The sequence below is a fragment of the Galeopterus variegatus genome, unplaced genomic scaffold (assembly GCF_000696425.1).
Source record: "Galeopterus variegatus unplaced genomic scaffold, G_variegatus-3.0.2 Scaffold2506, whole genome shotgun sequence".
Taxonomy (NCBI): Eukaryota; Metazoa; Chordata; class Mammalia; order Dermoptera; family Cynocephalidae; genus Galeopterus; species Galeopterus variegatus.
The window spans coordinates 116,560-137,067 of record NW_007728617.1 but is presented as its reverse complement, the minus strand read 5'-3'; the positions used below and the strand labels follow the sequence as shown (position 1 = coordinate 137,067).

Genomic DNA, 20,508 nt, shown 5'->3' with positions numbered 1-20,508 from the left:
TTTTTTTTTTTTTTTTTTTTTGTCTTTTTCGTGACTGGTAAGGGGATCGCAACCCTTGGTGTGGTGTCACCCGCACCGCGCTCAGCCAGTGAGCGCACCGGCCACTCCTATATAGGATCCGAACCCGTGGTGGGAGCGTCGCTGCGCTCCCAGCCCCGCACTCTCCCGAGTGCGCCACGGGGCCAGCCCAGGACTCTCATTTTTTATAGCTGCATAATAACTCCGTGAAATTGATATAATTTACTTGTTCATAACACATCTTTTTGCATATAGCCTTTTTATTTTTGGATTACTTCTATTAGGGTAAGTTCTAGAAGCAGAATTGTTAATTTGAAGGATTTAAATATTTTTATTATCACTATTAATTCAATCATGGGCGATATCTTATTCTGTTGTTTAGCTTCACTAACAAGACGTGTTATATCTGAAAAATCTATTTTGCTATTTTAATAAGTAGCAAAATGGTATCAGCCAAGTTTTAAATTTGTATTCTCAATATCGTAGAGAGGCTGAGTGTTTTTCATGTTTGTTTACTAATTTATATAGTATAGAAATAAACTTTTATCATCTTTGATGGTGTATATTTTTGCCAGTCTGTATTTTTTCCTCTTTTATTTGTAATATTTATTTTCTAATAACATTTTATTTTGTAGAATTTCAAACATGTACAAAAGTAGACAGAAGAGTCTGTGGTCCCATCAACCTGGGGCTTAGTTTCAACAGTGGCGAGTGCTGTCTCACCCCCGTGAACATACCCCCCTTTATTATTTTGAAGCAAATCCCAGATAAGATCATTTAATCCATGATTATTTCAGTATCTCTAAAAGATGACCTTTTAAACAATCATAACCACATCCCTGTTTATTTTTTAATTTAGCCAAACTTCTTTAATGTGTCCTTTTTATCCATTTTTATTCTATCCTTTGAAAAGAAGGGTTTTTCTCAAAGGTTGGACAGAGGAATTAGAGAAGAGTCAGATGTCGATACTGAGCACCTTCAGAGTTGGAGGAGAGGCCTCGTGTCTGGGGTCTGGCGCCGTTGCTGACAGACGGGGGGCGTGGAAAAAGGCTCGCCTTCACCTGCCTCTTTGCTTTTGCAGGCTTATTTGGTCACCATGAAGCTGCCGTGCCCCGCCTTCCATAGCTGCTTCCTGCTGGCCCTGCTCAGCTTATGGAGAGCTGTCCCTGAGGCCCGCGCCTCATCGCCAGGCATGCCCACCATCAGCGCTGCCTCGTTCCTGCAGGATCTCATGCACCGCTACAGCAAGGGTGACAGCCTCACTCTGCAGCAGCTTAAGGCCCTGCTCAACCACCTGGATGTGGGAGTGGGCCGGGATAACGCCACCCAGCTCACGCAGGGACCGAGGAACCTCTCAACGGTAGGACTCCCTTCCATGTTCACAGCTCTGCTTCGTGTCCCTGTCTGGTCAGGCACAGGGTGGCCAAGCAGCCTGGTATAGGTGAGGGGGGCAGGCAGGTCTTGATGACAGAGTAGACAGGCCAGTTATTTTCACTCATTGTCTGGATCAGCAAATCTTCAGTCTCCAGCAGTGCCTCCTGGCCACCTGCCATGGTGTTTTGAAGCCCTTAAAAAAAGGTAGCTGTGAAGTGGGGTTTTCACCTGCCCAGACTCTTCCTCAGAGCTGTGTTTGCATCACCTAGAACTGCTGGTAAGCTGCAGCTCCCAGGACAGCCTTTCTAATAGAGTTTACAGTTTACAAAGCCCTTTGCATCCTATCCCAGGGGAGCCTTGCAGTCCGTCTAGGTGCAGGTGGAATTCTCTTCTTTATAGGATAGAACACTGAGGGTCCCCAGTGAGTTCCCAGAGGGATCACAACTAGAACCCAGGTCTTTTGGTTCCTGGTTCTCTGTTCTTTCTTCCATATTATCTTGACTAATCAGAGTCTGAGGCTATTTGTGGCAGCCAAATATAAGCCACCCAACAAAGTCTTTATATATCTACTTTGTTCCCTGCACTGAGTGTTGTGAGAAATAGAGAAAAATGAGTCATATTCAAGGAGTTTACTGTCAGGATGTGGAGCTCAACCAGCAGAGGACAAAGTCAGCTAGTATTAAAATGAAGCATCACACTTGGTGGGCTGGACAGTAATTGTGGGATTCAGAGATGAGAGGGGGAGATGAGTGCGTGCTGGCATCATCGAGGAAGCTTCCTGGACGAGGTGTCCTGGAGCTACACCTTGAAGGGTGAGTAGAGTTTGGAGAGAGAAAGTGGACACGGGACCATGTGGTGCCGGTGCAGAACCCCCCGAGCATGGTTGGTGTTGGAGTCAGTGCTGCAGCTGGACCCCCAAGGGCCTCCACCAGGGTCTCAGGGCCTGCCAGGGCTGCAGCAGGGAGTGTCCTGGGGTCGCCGGAGTCCAGCCCTCAGCTTTATAGACTCAGAAACTCATCTTGTTAGCACACCCAGAGGCTGACTCTTAGTAAATCCAAACTCGGAAAAGGACTGACGTGTACAAAGTATAATTAGAAGTAGAACAGCAGTGTTTCAAAGGAACGTTTCCTGAGAACCACTTAACTGATACCGCCCAAGGTTTCTGCTGGCCAGCCCATGCTTGCTCCATGCTGGCTTTGAATCTTTAGATTTTCCTTCCCTAACCTCTGTCAACACATCCTTTAAGAGGAGGACAGTACTGTATGATTGAGGGGACTAATACTCCCCACTGTTGGTCTGATTGGGTCATCTGTAGTTTCTGAGGAGCCCCACCTCTCTACCTGCCAGTACTGAGAAGCATCTGGAATCTGCAGTTTAATATAATAGCTCCCTGGACTATTGCGATATGCAGCCAGATTTGGTATCTAGATGAAGCTTGTATCTTCAGGTATGCACACCTTGGTCACAATGATTGGAATCTGGTTCCTAAAATTTCTCAGGCAGCTGTTTACAGACAGGTGTGCTTTGTGGGTGGCTGATCTCTAAGATTACTTATCAGTTTTTCAAGTTGAGGGACTACCTTGTTCTCATTCTTAGAGATGAATCTACAAATTCCCTGAAATTTGGACATCCTCTGTCTTCTCTTTTCCTCTTGGAAAGCTAAGTGGGTTGCTGCTTCCCTGGGCAAGGCATGACCTTGGGTTCTCAGAGGCTCTCTGCCCCTCCCTTGTTTCAGTGCTTTAGTTCTGGAGAGCTCTTCGCTGTGCACAATTTCAGCAACGAGTCACACATTGGGAGGAGTGAGTTCCAGGAGTTCTGCCCCACCATCCTCCAGCAGCTGGATTCCCGGGCCTGTACCTCTGAGAACCAGGAGAACGAGGAGAACGAGCAGACAGAGGAGGGGAGGCCGAGCACAATCGAAGGTAAGCCAGGCGAGGCGGGCCGCAGCCTGCTCTCCCGTGAGCTGCGGGGCCGTGCCAAGCTGACATCTGCTCGCTGGGAGTGATGGCTGTACTGATATGTTTAGTATGCACGAGACTCCTAGCACATTGTCAGACTCCCGGGCAGTGTGGCTGGGGAGCGTTCAGAGTGTTGGACTGTTTGACCAGCCTGTGGATGCCTTTTTTGTTCACTTTCTTTCTTTTTTTTTTTTTTTCCTGTGGCTGGCTGGCACAGGAATCCAAACCCTTGACCTTGGTGTTACCAAGCGGTGCTCTGACAATTGCACTAACCGGCCAGCCTTCCACTATTCATTTTGGTTTTCGTTAAACCATAAGGAGACCACTGCTTTGGTTTTTCAGTTTAACCTTGAACACCTCACAGAGTCTGCTCTTGGCCCGCTCTGCTGTAGCCACAGGGGACTCGCCATGGTCTGTGAGTGTGCACAGCTCCTGAGGCCCCTGGCTGGCCTTCTGGAACCCTGTAGCGCTGGTGTGTGCTCCGTGCTTCCTGGTACCCAGTTTGTGCTGCCTGTGTTATGTCTCCTAGTGTTTCCTGCTGTCGTTGTTTGACTTATATGATATTTACCCCTTTGTGGTGTTTGCAGCTTCTCCATTGGAAAGGTAAACTGCTTTTGGATAGCAACTTTGATGTATATTTCTTAGGCTTCTCCACAGAACCCAGTAAGAGATGGACCCAACAGCTGTTTACTGATGCAGGTGGATCTCTGTCTGCCCGATCACCCTGAATTCAGAGTGCCCCCACCCTCAGTAACAGAGGCCCTCCATCTGCTCTTCTTCCTCCACAGTGTGGGGCTTTGGTTTCCTCAGCGTTTCGCTGATTAACCTGGCCTCTCTCCTGGGAGTCCTCGTGCTGCCGTGCATGGAGAAAGCGTTTTTCAGACGTGTGCTCACTTACTTCATCGCCCTGTCCATTGGAACGCTGTTCTCTAACGCGCTCTTCCAGCTCATTCCAGAGGTGCAGTAGAACAGACACGTGCGCATCCTCTTTCCCAGGGCACCATAGCCAAGCCCCCCCTCTGGCTGATGTTTACCCCCACCCTGCACCCTGAGGCATCTGACAACCGCCGCCTGAAAAATGGACCTATCCCTCCTATCTCGGGCCACAAGTGACTTCTAACTCTGGATCTCAGGGGCCTTCTGTCACTCCTCTGGGCACCCAGGTTTGCCTCCAGCCTCTTCAGTGGATGTCAGATGCAAGGCTCTTAGCCTTTGCCCTCCCTGCTGGGCATCTGTCAGTCTCCTTTCCTAAGCCCCATTTGTAGGAGAGCCACAGCTCGGGGGTGCTGCCCAGGCCCTTGGTGTGACACACGCCTTCTGTTCTAAGGAGAAGCCTGGCAGGACTCAGGTGTGGGGACCAAGAGATTATCCATCTGGAATGAGGTGGAAGGAAAAGAGGTTACTAACTGATACGTACAATTGGCCTAAAAAGTGAGTGATCCTTATTTTTAAGCAGGCCATAATTGGTAGCATAGAGAACAAACATGGAACAAAGACTACTGAACAAGAACAAACAAAATTAAAAATACAAAATAAATGAAAGGGGCACTCAATCCTTCCTGCCTTGCATCTTGACTTTGTCCTGAGAAGACTGACATCCTGGTACCCTTACTTGACTGTTTTGATATGTTTGTTAATTTGGTTTTTAACTGTTATCACTGAGGAGCTATAACAATAAGACCCAAGGTGACAGTCTGCCCACCTTTTCAGCCCAGGCAAGGACGCTGCTGTAAGGGCATGATAATGTGCAGACATGGGTCAAACCCCTTTGGGAATGGAGGAAGCTGCCTTTCATGTAAAAGAACCGTGACAGTGGCTTCCGGCCTTTCCTAATCAAAAGACTAATGCAGAAAAGACAGCAGGTGGGAAGCCAGGCCTTGCACTTCTCCTTCTTAGTGAGAGAAGAAATCTGGTCGAAGGCTCACCATCTTGATGCTGTCGCAGAATCCCGCATGGATCTAGCAAGCACTTCTCAGGGAAGACCTCATCTTGGGCTATTTTTTCAGCTCCAGAAATTGAATTTATTAATCTTGTAAAGATTCGAAATAAAAATGCCTCGGTGCCTGTTTGAACGGAAATGCCATAATCATACCCGCTCCGCCCCTGTGGCTCGCTGGGGGGGTGTCTCATCCTGGCACAGTTCTGTCCTGCCCTCTTTTGGGCCTGGACCATAGCCCAATGTGTAGCACACTGGGAAATGCTAAAGGAAATATTTTTTATGACCGGGTTTATCCTGGAACTCTGTTCTATATGATTGAATCCCTCTGAAAGCAAATGGAAACAAACAAACAGACAAAAACTGAGAAATTAAGAAATTTTACAGGCATCAGGTCTTAAAGGTTCTTTGTCCCTTCTGCCCTGTACATCTGACTTTGTTGTGTCTTGCACAAACCAATCTGTGTCCAGGTAGTGTCCCGTGTGCCTTCACGATGTGGATGGGATGTATGGAAGCAAACACAGTGACATGATGATCAGTCTCTTTCCACTTTTGTTTACTGTAAAAGAGAGCCAGCCCTCGAGTCCAAAGTCTGTCTTGGGCAGCCTCTGTGACAGGCCTGAGCACACACCTCAGAGGTGGGACAAGGCAGCACCCCACCCCGCCAGTCACCCTGGCTGGTAGGTGTGACTGGAGCCACCAAGGGCAGCAGGGGCGGTAGTCACAGGGTTCAGAGGCCACCGTGAATTCCTCTTCATTTCTTCTGAACTGATTGAAGGAAATTTTATCAGACTGAAATCACTAATAAATTTTCTATTTCTCTCTCCCTCCCTACTTGTCTCTCTCTGATTTTCCTTTTTGTCTCCCCCTTGTTAATATCCACCAAAACTTTCCTTGTTGCCCCTGTATGATTCCTAAAGCCATGCTTTTGTATTCTGCCATCCTTCATGGCTTTTTGTGGAGAGGATTTAGTTACCTGTTTACACTTTGGTTTTCCCTAAGATGATCTGACTCTCCTGGAAAATCGACCTAAATGTGTTGTGTCTACCCTAGAACTTGGCCTTTGTGTCTCTTAGAAAACTACACTAAGGGGTAGTGATTGAATTTGGTCCCTTTAAAACATAAAGGGAAAACACTTACCTTTTAAATAGCCCAGAGTTCCTCATGGTTATGATCACTTTTATCTTTGACCTATTCATGAGAGGGCTGGAGTTTATTCCTGTCAGAAGATAGAGGAGCAGGTCAGATCCCGCTATCAATCAGGAGCTTAACTTAGAACAGAATTCTATTTTTACTCCTGTCCTCTTGCCATTGGATTCCCCCAACCCTCTTTAATAAGTGAAGTTTTTAGAAAGAACTCAAAACCCCCCAAACTGGCGCCTGCAGCAACAGTCTGCTTTCTTGGCTTTGTGGTCACTGGGAGGCCTGTGGTCAGGAAGAGGCTGCAATTCTTACTCTTAAACCGGAGAATGGGTTTCCCATTTTAGAAAGTGTAATTACACCCTCTGTGTTTACAGGCAGATCAGCCAGGGACACTAGATAACATGAAAATGAACACAAGTGTCTTCTCCTTAAATATGGAATTTGCTGACAGAATATGCTTTTGATGTAAAGCACCAAGAGAAATTATGACAGAGTCCTCATTAACCTTCCTGAGATTAAAATTCTGATGATGATCTGTCTTTTGCATTAGAAAATAAATTAGAGAGAACCTTCCAGGTCTGGTAATGTGACATCAGGGAAGCATCAAGGATTAGATTTGCTAGAAAGAGAGTAGGTAGGTGGCATTTACTCCAGTATGTCTGATTCAAGGAGGTAGTTACAAGCTGAGAGGGAACCAGCTTTTTTTTTTTTTTTTTTTTTTTCCTTAAACTCATTTTGTTTTCCTGGGTCCACAGGCTTTTGGTTTCAACCCTCTGGAAGATTATTATGTCTCCAAGTCTGCAGTAGTGTTCGGGGGCTTTTATCTTTTCTTTTTCACAGAGAAGATTTTGAAGATGCTTCTTAAGCAGAAAAATGAGGTGAGGCCTGGTTGTTGGTAAAACGTTCTTCTAAGGAAAACACCCAACTTTGAAAATGTTGATGTGTTTTGTAAACTCACTACAGTGAGTTTAGACAGTAGCCTCCCGCCATGGATTAAAAACTACAAAATTCATGAGATAATTCTACTTCCCCTTGTGAGGACATCAGCCGGGGGTGAGGCCAGATCAGAAACTAGATCTGGCCAATGTGCCTTTTACTAAGCAGTTTACCTCTTTTGTTTTGTTCTAGATTATTTCCTTAATAACTATTTATATATTTACACGTGGGAGAGGGGCATGGTAACATACATTCATCACGTATAAAGTATGACCTCAATGAAACAGGACTGATTATTATAGCGTAGTTCCAAAAAGTTATCTTTAGTGCCTGGCGTATAGATATTCCCTAGTTACTGAATTGAACAAAATCAGCCATTGCAAAGGAGGAGCTCTAAATACTTTGAGCAGTGGCCACCTCACTGGGATGATTGTCTGCCAACACCGAGTCCTTTGGTGTTTAACACCAACAGCTTTTCCTACGTTTCTGCACGTGTTACCTGCTTGTATTTTTTCTGATGGGAGGAATGAGGTCTTCCCAGTGTTTGGAGCACTTACCCTGAGTAGGCACTCAGTTAGGTTTGTGGTTTTGGTAAGTGTCATGCTGATCCCCTTCCTTTCACCCCTCCAGCATCATCATGGACATAACCATTTTGCCTCTGAGACGCTTCCTTCCGAGAAGGACCAGGAGGAGGGGGTGATGGAGAAGCTGCAGAATGGGGATCTGGACCACATGATTCCTCAACACTGCAACAGTGAGCTGGATGGCAAGGCCCCTGTGGCAGATGAGAAGGTCGTTGTGGGCTCACTGTCTGTGCAGGTAAGTGGGCCATCAGCTGTTTGGTGGGAGCCTTTAGGAGGGGATGGCCTTGTCGACTCAGGCCTGCCTTTAAGGCGTACTGCACACTTTGACTCTGTGGTCCATGGCAATGTGCTTTCTTGTAGGACCTGCAAGCTTCCCAAAGCGCCTGTTACTGGCTAAAAGGTGTCCGCTACTCTGACATTGGCACCCTGGCCTGGATGATCACCCTGAGCGACGGCCTTCACAATTTCATCGATGGCCTGGCCATCGGTGCTTCCTTCACTGTGTCTGTTTTCCAAGGCATCAGCACCTCAGTGGCCATCCTCTGTGAGGAGTTCCCCCACGAGTTAGGTAAGCGCACATGCCCCATTCCACTGTGCTGCCTCGTTTCTGGTGCTGGCACCCTTTATGTGGCTGATTCCTTGCCACTCTGTCATCTCCCCCCACTTCACAATGCTTATCATAATTAATTAACACACTTCCTAAGCTGTGCGAAATCTAACCACTTTTTTTTTTTTTTTTGGCGGTTGGCCGGTACAGGGATCTGAACCTTGATGATTATCAGCACTGACTCTACCGAATGAGCAACCAGCCAGCCCCAAACCACTATTTGTTAACAGGGGTGTTCGTTTCACTTTAGCCATATGTGCTGTGGCTCAGTTTCCTCACCTATGCAGTGGGGTTGATAATAGTACCTCCCTTATGGAATTATTGTGAGGATTAAAGGGAAACAAATGGTGCAAAGGACTTACCATGTGCCACACACTATTCTAAGTGCTCAGTAAAGGTTATCTCTTCTATCCTGTTAATCTTCCCAAGGCTGGCAGGTGGAGGAAGTAGATGAGCCAGGCGTTAGGAGGTACTTAGTTTTATCAGGGAGAGAGTGTAACAAGCCAGGGCTCTGGGGTTCAGAGACGACTCAAGGTCAAATCCTGGCTTGGCCATTTATTGGCTTATGACTTTGTGTAAATTACTTAACTTCTCTCCATCTCAATTTTGTTTCCTAAAAGTGCCATCCATTATACTCGTGAGGAAGGAAGTTCCTCCTATTTTACCATCCATCAAAAGAGAAAGGGGGCCATTGCTAGTTGATCATCTAGTTTAAAAATCCTATGAATTATTTTCAGCCTGTAGGCTGGAAGTGCATGACACGTTTGGCAGGTAGAGGCAGCTCCTGCGCAGGAAGATGAAGGTGCCTGAGTCCTGTCACTTCAGTCTCTAGTCCAGGGCTGTGTTGATTTTCTCCCAGACTTTGTCCACAGTTTAAGCAGTCTGACGTCATCAGTGTTTCTGTCTCCTGCAGGAGACTTCGTCATCCTGCTCAACGCTGGAATGAGTATCCAGCAGGCTCTCTTCTTCAACTTCCTCTCTGCCTGCTGCTGCTACGTGGGTTTGGCCTTTGGCATTCTGGCTGGCAGCCACTTTTCTGCCAACTGGATCTTCGCACTGGCTGGAGGCATGTTCTTATATATTTCTCTCGCTGATATGGTAAGCCTTCCACAGTTTATGCCATGTAGGCAAAATTGGGCCAGATTATTAAATTTGTTGGATGGGAGGATGGCTAAGGGAACGTTAGGTAGTTTGTTTCTTTTTGATAATAGCTTTATTGAGATATCTTTCACATAACACACAATTCCCCTATTTAAGGTATCCAATTCAGTGGTTTTTAGGGGGGCATTAGATTTTAAAGGAGGAAAAGTTTATGTTTCTCTTAGCATATGTCATTAAAGAAAATGATCATACTCAAACTAGGGTCTTTACTTAAATATTATAGATTTATATAGATTAAATAAAAAGAAGGAAGGAGGGTGAGAGGGAAGAAAGGAAAGAAAATTTTCCATAATCATTCTACTCCCAAAACAACAATTATAATGAACACTTTGGTTTGTTTCTTTTTTATCTCAATACATTGTGTTTATCTGTTTTTAAATAACTATAATCACACTGACTATACAATTCTATGTCCTGATTGCTCATAATCATTCTACTCCCAAAACAACAATTATAATGAACACTTTGGTTTGTTTCTTTTTTATGTCAATACATTGTGTTTATCTGTTTTTAAATAACTATAATCACACTGACTATACAATTCTATGTCCTGATTGCTTTTTTTTACTTAATATATCATAGACATTTTTCCATGTTGCATATTCTTTGAAAACATCCTTTTCAATGGCTGGTATTATTACATGAGATGATGTACCTTAATTCCAGAACTAGAATTGCTGCCTCAAAAGGCAGACACATGGTTTTAGTCTTTTAATACATATTGCCAAGCTGCCTTCTAAAAGAGCTTAACCTTTGTATGTTATCAGCAGTGTGTAAAAGTATACATTGTACTGTTCTTGCTAACCATTTAGGTAGTTTGAATTTACTAGTGAAATATCTGATCTGTTGCATCTTTTGTGTAACTAATGATGTTGATTTCCTTTCCTTGTTGGCATGACATGGTCTTTGACCTGTTCACATGAATTCTTTTTTCATATCCTTCGAAAATAATGTTTTTGATGAGGTGATAAGAATGACCACCTTAATCCAGCCTTATTCCATGGAAACATTTTAGATTCTCTCCTTTCTTGTGGGGAGCCTGCTTCATGGGTAGGATTTTTTTGGCATTACCTGACGGTCTCATAGTTGTCTGGCCTGCCTCGGCCTGGCTTGCTGGCCAAGCAGCACGAGGCCTTACATCATAGCCACGTTGTAGCTCCATTCTCTGTCCCCTTACACAGATGCTCAATTTCCCAAAGAGGTGACAACAATTTGGTAGCAAAAAGATATTTTCAAGTGTTTTCAAAGTCCACAAAGAAGTTTATTTTTTATCAGGGTGCATTTATTTTTAGCCAGCATCTAAACACATCCAGGGCTGCATGCATATTTAGAACTTTGTTTTACCTACCTAGTAAGTAGATAGTTGTAAACCTTGGAAGTAAGGCTCTTACATTCAAGTTCTAGCTGCTGTTGTTGTTAATTTTCTTTGTCAACCAATTTGATATATATCTCAACCACAGAATTGCCCTGGACTTGCAAGGTTAAGAAAGGAATTGTTTTCTTCTTTCTCAGTTTCCCGAGATGAACGAGGTCTGCCAGGAGGATGAAAGGAAGGGCAGCGTCTTGATCCCCTTTGTTATCCAGAACCTGGGCCTCTTGACTGGATTCACCATCATGCTGGTCCTCACTATGTATTCAGGACAGATCCAGATCGGGTAGGGCCCTGCCAAGAGCCAGTGGCACTGGAAGTCGGGCGCTGGGCTGCCCTGTCTCTAGCCCAAGGACTCGGCATCCACAAAGCACCATGGAAGAGGCAGTTCTGTTAAAAACGGACACAGACTATATTCCTGCATTCAGATGTCAGCTGTTTTTAAGATGCTCTGCCTTAGGAATAAGCTACCCTGGTAACCAGACTCTAGGTAGTGCCTCTCACCCTCACCTCTCCCTGTTTTCTCAGTGACTCTGGGTCCTGAATGCAGCTTACAAGACAAGACTAACTTTTTTCTTTCTCTTGGAACCAGTGCTGAAAGGTTTTGAATTCATTACCCTGTAATGCAAATAGATAACCAGTGGTTAGAAATATCAGGTGGTGAATCCATAGTTTGGGGCCCGTGAATCAACATGTGAACCCTGGACCTCAAGCTGGCCCATTTTGAAATGGGTTCACCTTTTCTTACAGAGAAGAGATAGGAGACAGGAACCCTTCCTATTTTCTCAAAGTCTGTTCAGTTGCCTATGACTTCTTTCAGAGAGAACTAGAAGTCAGAACAGAGGACCAGAGCAAGAGTACAGGCAAGGATCATCCCGAGGGAGCAGGGAAGTAGAACCCATGAGGTGTGTCTTGTCCTGGTGCTCATTTGTTCCTGCTGGGATGCTGGATATTGATTCTGTGGCCACACCTGATGTTTCCTGGCTGTCAAGGTGAGCTAGTCTGGAGGTTCAGTTGCCTGGACCTCTTCTTCTTTCAGGTTAACACTGACAGAATGGAGAGTCAGGAGATCTGCAAGAAAACAATAGGTTTTGCTGTGATTTCCACCTCCCCTTCCCCACTCCCATCTTCTAAGAGACTCCCTAGAAGCACATTCTGAGCACATTGAAGAAGTTTGTATTAGAGGAGAGCGGAGACTGTGCAAACCTATCTCCCGTGGACAAGACTTCTGCAGAGTGTCAAGTTGACTTATAGAACTGGAGGGCAGTTTATGTTCTACTTAGACAAGGGGAATCAGAAATGGGATCAGTGCAGGCAAAATTTCAGATTTGCTAATTACATAAATAAAAGTATGAGTAATACGGGACTCTGAAATATAAGGTCAAAAACTTACGTTGGGGCACTGTAGATGTTTGTAGAATGGAGGCCCTAATGATTATGCTGCAGAGAGGTTCCTGCTGTCTCCCTCACCCCAAACCAAAAAGTTTGAATCCTGTATTGAATTGAGTATGAATTGCTTTAATTCTCTCCAGAAAATGAATGGAAATACTTGTCTGTGAAATTGTAGACCAGCCTCAGGCACTGTGGAGCCCTCACCCCAGAACTCTGGCTTCGAGGGGAGCTCAATCTCCAGGTTCACTAGGTGAATTGATTTATTATTATCATATTGATAATGTGAGATTCTTTAGCCACTGTGGGGAGCCAGTCTCTCCAGAAGCCTTTCTTAACGGTGCCCACAGTCATAGCCCAGGGGCGGTATTTTCAAACTGATTCATTTGCATAACTGACGAGTACTGGTTCATTGCCAGTAGCTGAGTTTTTCTGTTCTTACACAGAAAAACTGTCCACTACGAGTAATTAAAAACAGCATCTATTTTGTTTTTTATTCTTGGGAAACATCCCTCAAGCCAGGAATAATCTTGAAAAGAACCTGAGTGGGAAAACTGCTGGTGATACTTCCTCCTTATCTTGCCTGTTGACTTTGATAGATTTGAGAATAGGCTGACGAAGGAGGGAAACTTCAATGATCAAGACTCTAGATTAAATATCAGGACTGACTCCTGGTAGGATTATGGTCCAGTTTTACCAAAGAACTAATTGAATATTAGAATGTTGGAATCTAACTTTTTATATTATCATTATTATTGTGGTTATTGTTTTAAAGCGATTCTTTATCTTCTCTGTTTTGTTTTTCTCTAACTGCTTTTAGGAGCTAGCAGAAAATAACACTCATAATTTAAGTTTCTGGAAGATTTTGCTTTAGCTAACTCACATTGATGTATTTATAATTTTAGCATTCCCTACAGATCCTGTCATTCCTTAAAAATACCCTCTGTCTTGGAGTAGAATATGAAATTAGAGTTAGTGGGTTTCTAGTTTAGGGGAGGCGCTCAAAAATATAATATTTAACAAATTGAAAAATAAAGTAGGAAATAGTAGAGTGCTTTCCCTTTTCCTGCACACCTATATTAAGAACTCTCCTTTAATAGATGGCTGCCTCAAAGGGAAATCTTGAACCTGTAATTGGTGCCGAGGCCAGTCCTAGTTGGAGCTTAGGAGGGGTGGAGACGCTCATTGTCCGACTGATTGTAAGTTGCCCTTGGCAACAGATTTGCCTCATGAGTTGGAAATGTGGCAATTTCTTTTTGACTTTTAAGTGTTGAACTTGCTGTTTTAAGCATTTGTACATATTAGAAGTCTAAGGAGTAGCAAGTTGTCTTGAGGACTTTTTTTACCCCTGGCAGTAGCATCTTGAACCTCTCTTCTTCTGGAAGGATCAGCTCCTGTTCACATTAGCAAGGAAAGTATATGTCACAGGCAGGCGTGGTCAGCCAGCGACAGGGCTTCTGCCACTTCTCGCCTGGCCCCTGACGTGTGGGTTGCCTTCTGTCCTTGCCTCCAAAGGTATTTTGTGTCTGGTGTCAACTTGGGGATATTCCTCATGGTCCTTCACCCTGTGTTTAAGAAAGAAGGTCTCTCTGTTTGGGTAGCCTAATACCTGTTTTTAGTAGGTCCTCTTCCAAAGAGATGGTAATACGCTGGAAATCTGCTTGGAAAAAAAAAGTCAGATTTTTGCAAAAGAGAGAGATTAGGTTTCTATTGTTCGTATTTCCCTTTACAGTTCTGCAATTCCATCACAGTATTTTTTAAAATAACTCAGGTGTTATGAGAAGAAATTCAAAAATAAAATAACTTATGTGGACTGTAAATGTTTATTTGTAAGATTCTATAAATAAAGCTATATTCTGTAATTGTTGAGAATCCCACCTGTGATCTTTTGCGGCAATAACGTGAATGCAATGAAGGCTGTTTAACACAGGGTGGCAGTGATGTCTCACTACTTACAAAGCTTTGTTTTCACTAGATCCAGCTTACATTTTGACTATGGGATTATATGTCATAATATGCTCATTTTACAAATAATTAGTTTCTCTTTTATGGAGCCTGTGACTTCACTGATATTGCCTGATAAAAGAACTGTGGTGTTTCCTAAGAGGAGCTTTCTATCACCCTGTTTTCTCTTGTGTAAATCCACAATTTGAAACCTGTACAGCTGGTTGAGTTCATTTAAATCACATCTCTTGTATATCTTATGGGGAAAGGGCTCTGTCATGAGACTTAAAACTGTTTTTTTTTTAAAGATAATTTATTTTACAGAGACTTAAAATTCTAAACCTATTCTCATTCCAGTTTAGTTATGGGGTCAAAGATCTGTTGTTTTTCTTTGACCACAGAAATGAGTAGTAAGGTAAAAGTTGATGTGATCTTACATACATTAGAGATTCCAAAATGCTTATTGCACAGTCCTTCCCACTTTTCCAAAAAAATTATTTATTTACTTATTTTCCTATTACTTATTTTAGATCTCATATTCCATTCTTACTTTCCATATTATATTTTATTATTTTATTTTATTTTTATTTTATTTTTTGGCAGCTGGGTGGTACAGGGATCAAACCCTAGACCTTGGTGTTATCAGCACCACACTCTAACCAACTGAGTTACCTTTCTTTTTTAAGTGGCATGTTGGTCTTTTAATTTGCATTACTTAGCCACTCCATCATTTGCTGGATTTGTTCAAGGTGACATTCACTCTGTCCTTCAGCTTCTGCCGCATTCTCTGGAAATCCTTTTCTGCCCACCCTCCCTCCTGCCTTCCCAGGTTGGGTTGGGTGTCTCTCTGCATAGCTCAGTTACAGGACTTGCATTGTCAACACTATTCTTTTTACACCAAATTCCTTGTGGGTAGAGGCTGTATCTGGTTTCTTTCTGTGATCTCAGCATCTGCCACACAGAAAGAATGAATGAAAAGACCAAAGGAAATGCCTTTAAGGTCTGTGTTTGCATAAATGCTCCTTTTCCATTAGAAGCAGTTTCCAGTTATGTTTTCCTCTCACTGGTGATGGTTTTGTTCATGCCTTGTCACCTGTTCTACCTTTATTTAGAAACCCAAGTTTGAGAGAGATGAATCTGTGCCCACATGGAACAGAGCTAAGCAAAATAAACAGGCCACTAAGAAGATTAAAACCTTGCCTGTAGCCATCTCTTTGTAATACTCTTAACCAGCTAAGCCATTTAGGATGTTTTTTGTGGAAGGTGAAACACACTAAAATTTAAAAGGTGCTAAGTATTAGTGCTCTTTTCTCCTATCTTATTCCTTCTGCACACTCTTATTTACCATTCAGTGCTGCTTAGACCTGATTTGAGCAAAATCCATTTCAAGAAATAATAGACACTAATATAGGCACAGAGTTTTTGATCTGTGGAAAAACAAAATGCCCATCTGTTTTTAAAGATTTTGTACTCTTCATAATCTAGTGTGAAATACCTAGATTTCTGAAGAATGGTAGGTTCCAATTCCAGCAGAAGTGAATCCCTTTCATCCTTCTGGAATAAACTGAATTGCATTTCACTCATGATAGGTGGCTCTTTCAGATGACATATATATATACACACATATATGTATATGTATATATATATAGTGGAAAACATCAGTTGTTGGGAATGATCCAAAGGTCCTTATCAGCCTTCAGCTAAGTATGTTAAGAGCTGCCAGCCAGATATGTATATGTATATATATATAGTGGAAAACATCAGTTGTTGGGAATGATCCAAAGGTCCTATCAGCCTTCAGATAAGTATGTTAAGAGCTGCCAGCCAGAAAACATTTTTCTTTCCAACATCACAACCCCTTCTTGCCAGATTTGTGTTCAGGGTTTATTTTATTTTATTTTATTTTTATTTTTATTTTTTTTCCTTTTTGTCTTTTTTTTTCGTGTCCGGCAATGGATCGCAACCCTCAGTGTTGCGCCCGTACCAGACCGGGACTGCATGGGAAGACTGCCTTGGTACAGCTGATGGTAATATTTTTTCACTAAAAAACTTAATTCAAGGCCAGCCTGTGGCTCACTCGGGAGAGTGTGTCACAACTATACACGTGTAACACAAAGCCATCAGGAGATTCCCAGTCACAACTATACACGTGTAACACAAAGCCATCAGGAGATTCCCAGTCACAACTATACACGTGTAACACAAAGCCATCAGGAGATTCCCAGTCACAACTATACACGTGTAACACAAAGCCATCAGGAGATTCCCAGTCACAACTATACACGTGTAACACAAAGCCATCAGGAGATTCCCAGTCACAACTATACACGTGTAACACAAAGCCATCAGGAGATTCCCAGTCACAACTATACACGTGTAACACAAAGCCATCAGGAGATTCCCAGTCACAACTATACACGTGTAACACAAAGCCATCAGGAGATTCCCAGTCACAACTATACACGTGTAACACAAAGCCATCAGGAGATTCCCAGTCACAACTATACACGTGTAACACAAAGCCATCAGGAGATTCCCAGTCACAACTATACACGTGTAACACAAAGCCATCAGGAGATTCCCAGTCACAACTATACACGTGTAACACAAAGCCATCAGGAGATTCCCAGTCACAACTATACACGTGTAACACAAAGCCATCAGGAGATTCCCAGTCACAACTATACACGTGTAACACAAAGCCATCAGGAGATTCCCAGTATAGGGATGGCCGGTTTGCTCACTGGCTGAGCATGGTGCTGACAACACCAAGCCAAGGGTTGAGATCCCCTTACAGGTCATCTTTTTTTTTTTTAAAAAAAAAAAACTTAATTCAGCCTCATAAGCTACTTTAAATGAGAAAGTCCTTGGGAAAGTGTTTAAGCTTGGTGATTTTTGAAGCAAATGAAGATAAACAAGGACCAATGCAAACCTGCTTCCCCAGTGTTCTAGATTCTGTCTTTGTTTTCAGCAGACAGCACAGTTTTTTGAGTCCAAAAGAATGGATTTGTGTCAATTCCATCACTGACTATCTGTGTGATCACTAATAGTAAGTTTAGCCCCTCTCCATCTCAATGTCTTCACCTATCAAGTAGAAATGATAATTTCTGGGCCGGCCCGGTGGCGCACTGGAGAGTGTGTTGCTATACGAAGTTATTACGGAAAGGGAGATCCTAGTGGCTGAGTGAGACAAAACATGTTTCCTGGAGCGACCTCAGTGATATTAGAGTCAAAGAAGTAAGAGACTAAATTATCCACAAATCAAAGCTGAAGATATAGGCTAAAAGCAACCCAATTGTTTAGAAAGCTTGTGTGGCTAGACAGCAGAATGATGAACTTAGTAATGGACGTGGTTAGGGAAAGAAAATGAGATGAGCCAGGTGAGGTGAATGTGGGGCTCCGTGGAGACCGGTTCCTGCTCACTGGCTGAGCGCGGTGTGGGCGCAACACCGAGGGTTGCGATCCGGTTGCCGGTCCCCAGTACAGGCGCGACACCAAGGGTTGCGATCCCATTACCGGTCAATAAAAAAGACAAAAAGAAAAAAAAAAAAAAAAGAAATGATAATTTCTGTACTACTTGTCTCTATAAACATAATGAGAACTAAATGTACGAGAAAGTGCTTTATAAATTAAAACTGCTAGTAGCAGTTAACATTTTGTTGTTTGAATTCCTTTGAGATTCTGAAAAATATGTTTTCCCACACATTTCTCATACACACCCTAAAGCACATATAAATATACTCAAAACCTTACAGTTGGGAGCAGGATGGAGAGAGGAGGCAGAGAAGGGAATGATCTCTTGAAACCCGTGTCCCAGGTTAAGAACTTCTGCTACAGACAAGAGTAAGATGATATTAATTCATCCAACAAATTCTTCGGCTCCCACTTTGTGCCAGTTACAGCAGACATAGCAGTGAACAAGACAGACAAAGGTCCTCCTCTTAATGAGTTGGAGGAGACAAAAACAAAAACAGTGGTACAGGTAAATTAACATAGGGTAATGGGGTGGAGAACAGGTGGACAGGTGTAGCTTTAGCTATGGTGGTCAGGAAAAGGCTCAGAGCAGATGACATTTGAGCTGAGCCACAGCTTTGCGAATCTAGGAGAATGTTCCAAGCAAAAGGGCAAGCAAATGCAAGAGCTCTAGGACAGAAATAAGCTTGGTCTGCTTGAGGCCAGTTCTCATGTGTGTAACATGTAGTATATACAACGTGAACAAGGCCAGTCTGTCTGAACTATAGCGGATGTGGGGGAAGAGATTTGACCCGAGCTCAGAGAAGTTGACAGGAGTTAAACCACCACATTGGGAAAGGAGGAGACATTTGAGGGTTTTAAGCACAGAAATGACAAATATCATTGCTCTGTTTAGAAAGATCTGCTGCATAGAAGAATGGGCTGTAGGGGGAGTAAATTGACAGGATACATTGTGTGCGGGAAAGGGATCCCCAATTCTTTATTTTTCGCCAAGTCAACTTGATGAATGTCAGTGCCCTTTACCTGTGGCGTCTTACCTGTGGAATACTGGAGCCCAGGTGTGAGAGAGGTATTAAATTCTATTCTCCTACAGTGGATTATATTCTGTAGTGACTTGCCATGATTTTCTCCTGCTCTATAATGAGGCAGACAACAGTAATAGGAAATGATGGCAGCTTTGGGGTTCCCAACCTTGTCACAGTTCTTAGAGTATTGAGTTCTCCCAGGAAGACTGTGGGATAACACACCATTAAGGGGTTTGCACACTACCCAAGAAATGGCCTGAATATCAACCTATAAATATACTTTTCCTACCAGTCAACAAAGCTTTCATTAGCATGTTTTACTTACAAGTATCTAAAGAAATATATTAATTTGGGCCAGCCCGTGGCTCACTCTGGAGAGTGCGGTGCTGATAACACCAAGGCCACGGGTTCGGATCCTATATAGGGATGGCCGGTTAGCTCACTGGCTGAGCGTGGTGCTGACAACACCAATCCAAGGGGTGAGATCCCCGTACCAGTCATCTTTTTAAAAAAAAGAAAAAAAGAAATTTATTAATTTGATATCAGGCTACTATTGGTAGGATGTTGCCTTGGGCCATGTTTTACTAATTACAAAAATATATATATTCTTATCTGGACTTGCTAATTTTTTTAGACCTCAAGATGGGGGGCGGGGGTCCATGCCAAGGTAATTTAATGAAAACCAAATGTACTCATAGGAAGATATGAATAAAGATACAATATGTGTTATAATAAAAGCATGTATGTGGTGATTTTTATATAAAATGGGAGATTATACACTATAAAATACCTTTTGTTCTGTGCAGCTATTTTAGAAATGCTCATTTTATTCATTTGAAAAATAATTTACAGTTCTCTTGCCTACATTTAAGACAGAAGTTTAATTTTAATGGCTTCGTATAAATAGAAACTACAGCCAGATTACTTTTCACAACAGTGGAAACAAGGATCCCCTGTGCTTTTGTTAAATTAAAAGCATTCATAATTAAGCCTCAAAGGAGGCTGGTCATTAATTAAGATGTAGAAGTGCTTAGGGAGTTTCATAAGGAAATATACCAAATCTCTCAAGCCCTGTAAGATGGAAACCTAGATTTGAAGAAATTAGTAGAAATGCCAGTTAAACATGAACCTTGAGGGCCGGCCTGTGGCTCACTTGGGAGAGTGTGGTGCTGATAACACCAAGGCCACGGGTTCGGATCCTATATAGGGATGGCCGGTTGACTCACTAGCTGAGCGTGGTGTTGACAACACCAAGCCAAGGGTTGAGATCTCCTTACCGGTCATCTTTAAAAAAAAAAAAAAAAAAAAAAAAAAAATGAACCTTGGTTTTTTCAAATATGTATGTCACTTCTGACTATGCAAAAAGTAAAAGGAAAGAGATGCCAAATTCACCAGTTAGATACCTGGTCAGGTGGATAGGTCTACAAGCTGGATCAAATAGAACTCTGCACTTGTTGCTGTGATGAATCCCAAGACACCACCACACAACCAATGAAGTTACATTATTCATTATAGAAAAAATCGTTTGCGAAGGGAGCTTAATTAGACTTTTGTTTTTATATTCTCATTGAGTGGCTCCAGATGTTTTGT

General features: G+C 43.0%; 1 protein-coding gene across 2 annotated transcripts in view; it reads left to right on the top strand.

The window, feature by feature from the left end:
- The window catches only part of SLC39A14 (solute carrier family 39 (zinc transporter), member 14), a 21,632-nt gene extending 7,288 nt beyond the window's left edge, over nt 1-14,344 (top strand). Inside the window, exons 1-8 of one of the 2 annotated variants that reach the window (XM_008582049.1) lie at nt 1,115-1,378; nt 3,128-3,314; nt 4,139-4,308; nt 7,185-7,307; nt 7,996-8,184; nt 8,310-8,517; nt 9,470-9,654; nt 11,230-14,344. In XM_008582049.1, coding sequence (XP_008580271.1) covers nt 1,115-1,378; nt 3,128-3,314; nt 4,139-4,308; nt 7,185-7,307; nt 7,996-8,184; nt 8,310-8,517; nt 9,470-9,654; nt 11,230-11,376 — 1,473 coding nt within the window. In that variant the 3' untranslated portion in view covers nt 11,377-14,344. Of the gene's footprint in view, nt 1-1,114; nt 1,379-3,127; nt 3,315-4,138; nt 4,309-7,184; nt 7,308-7,995; nt 8,185-8,309; nt 8,518-9,469; nt 9,655-11,229 lie in introns of those variants that run through there. The other variant, XM_008582048.1, reaches the window with a different exon arrangement.
- Nucleotides 14,345-20,508: the final 6,164 nt, after the last annotated feature.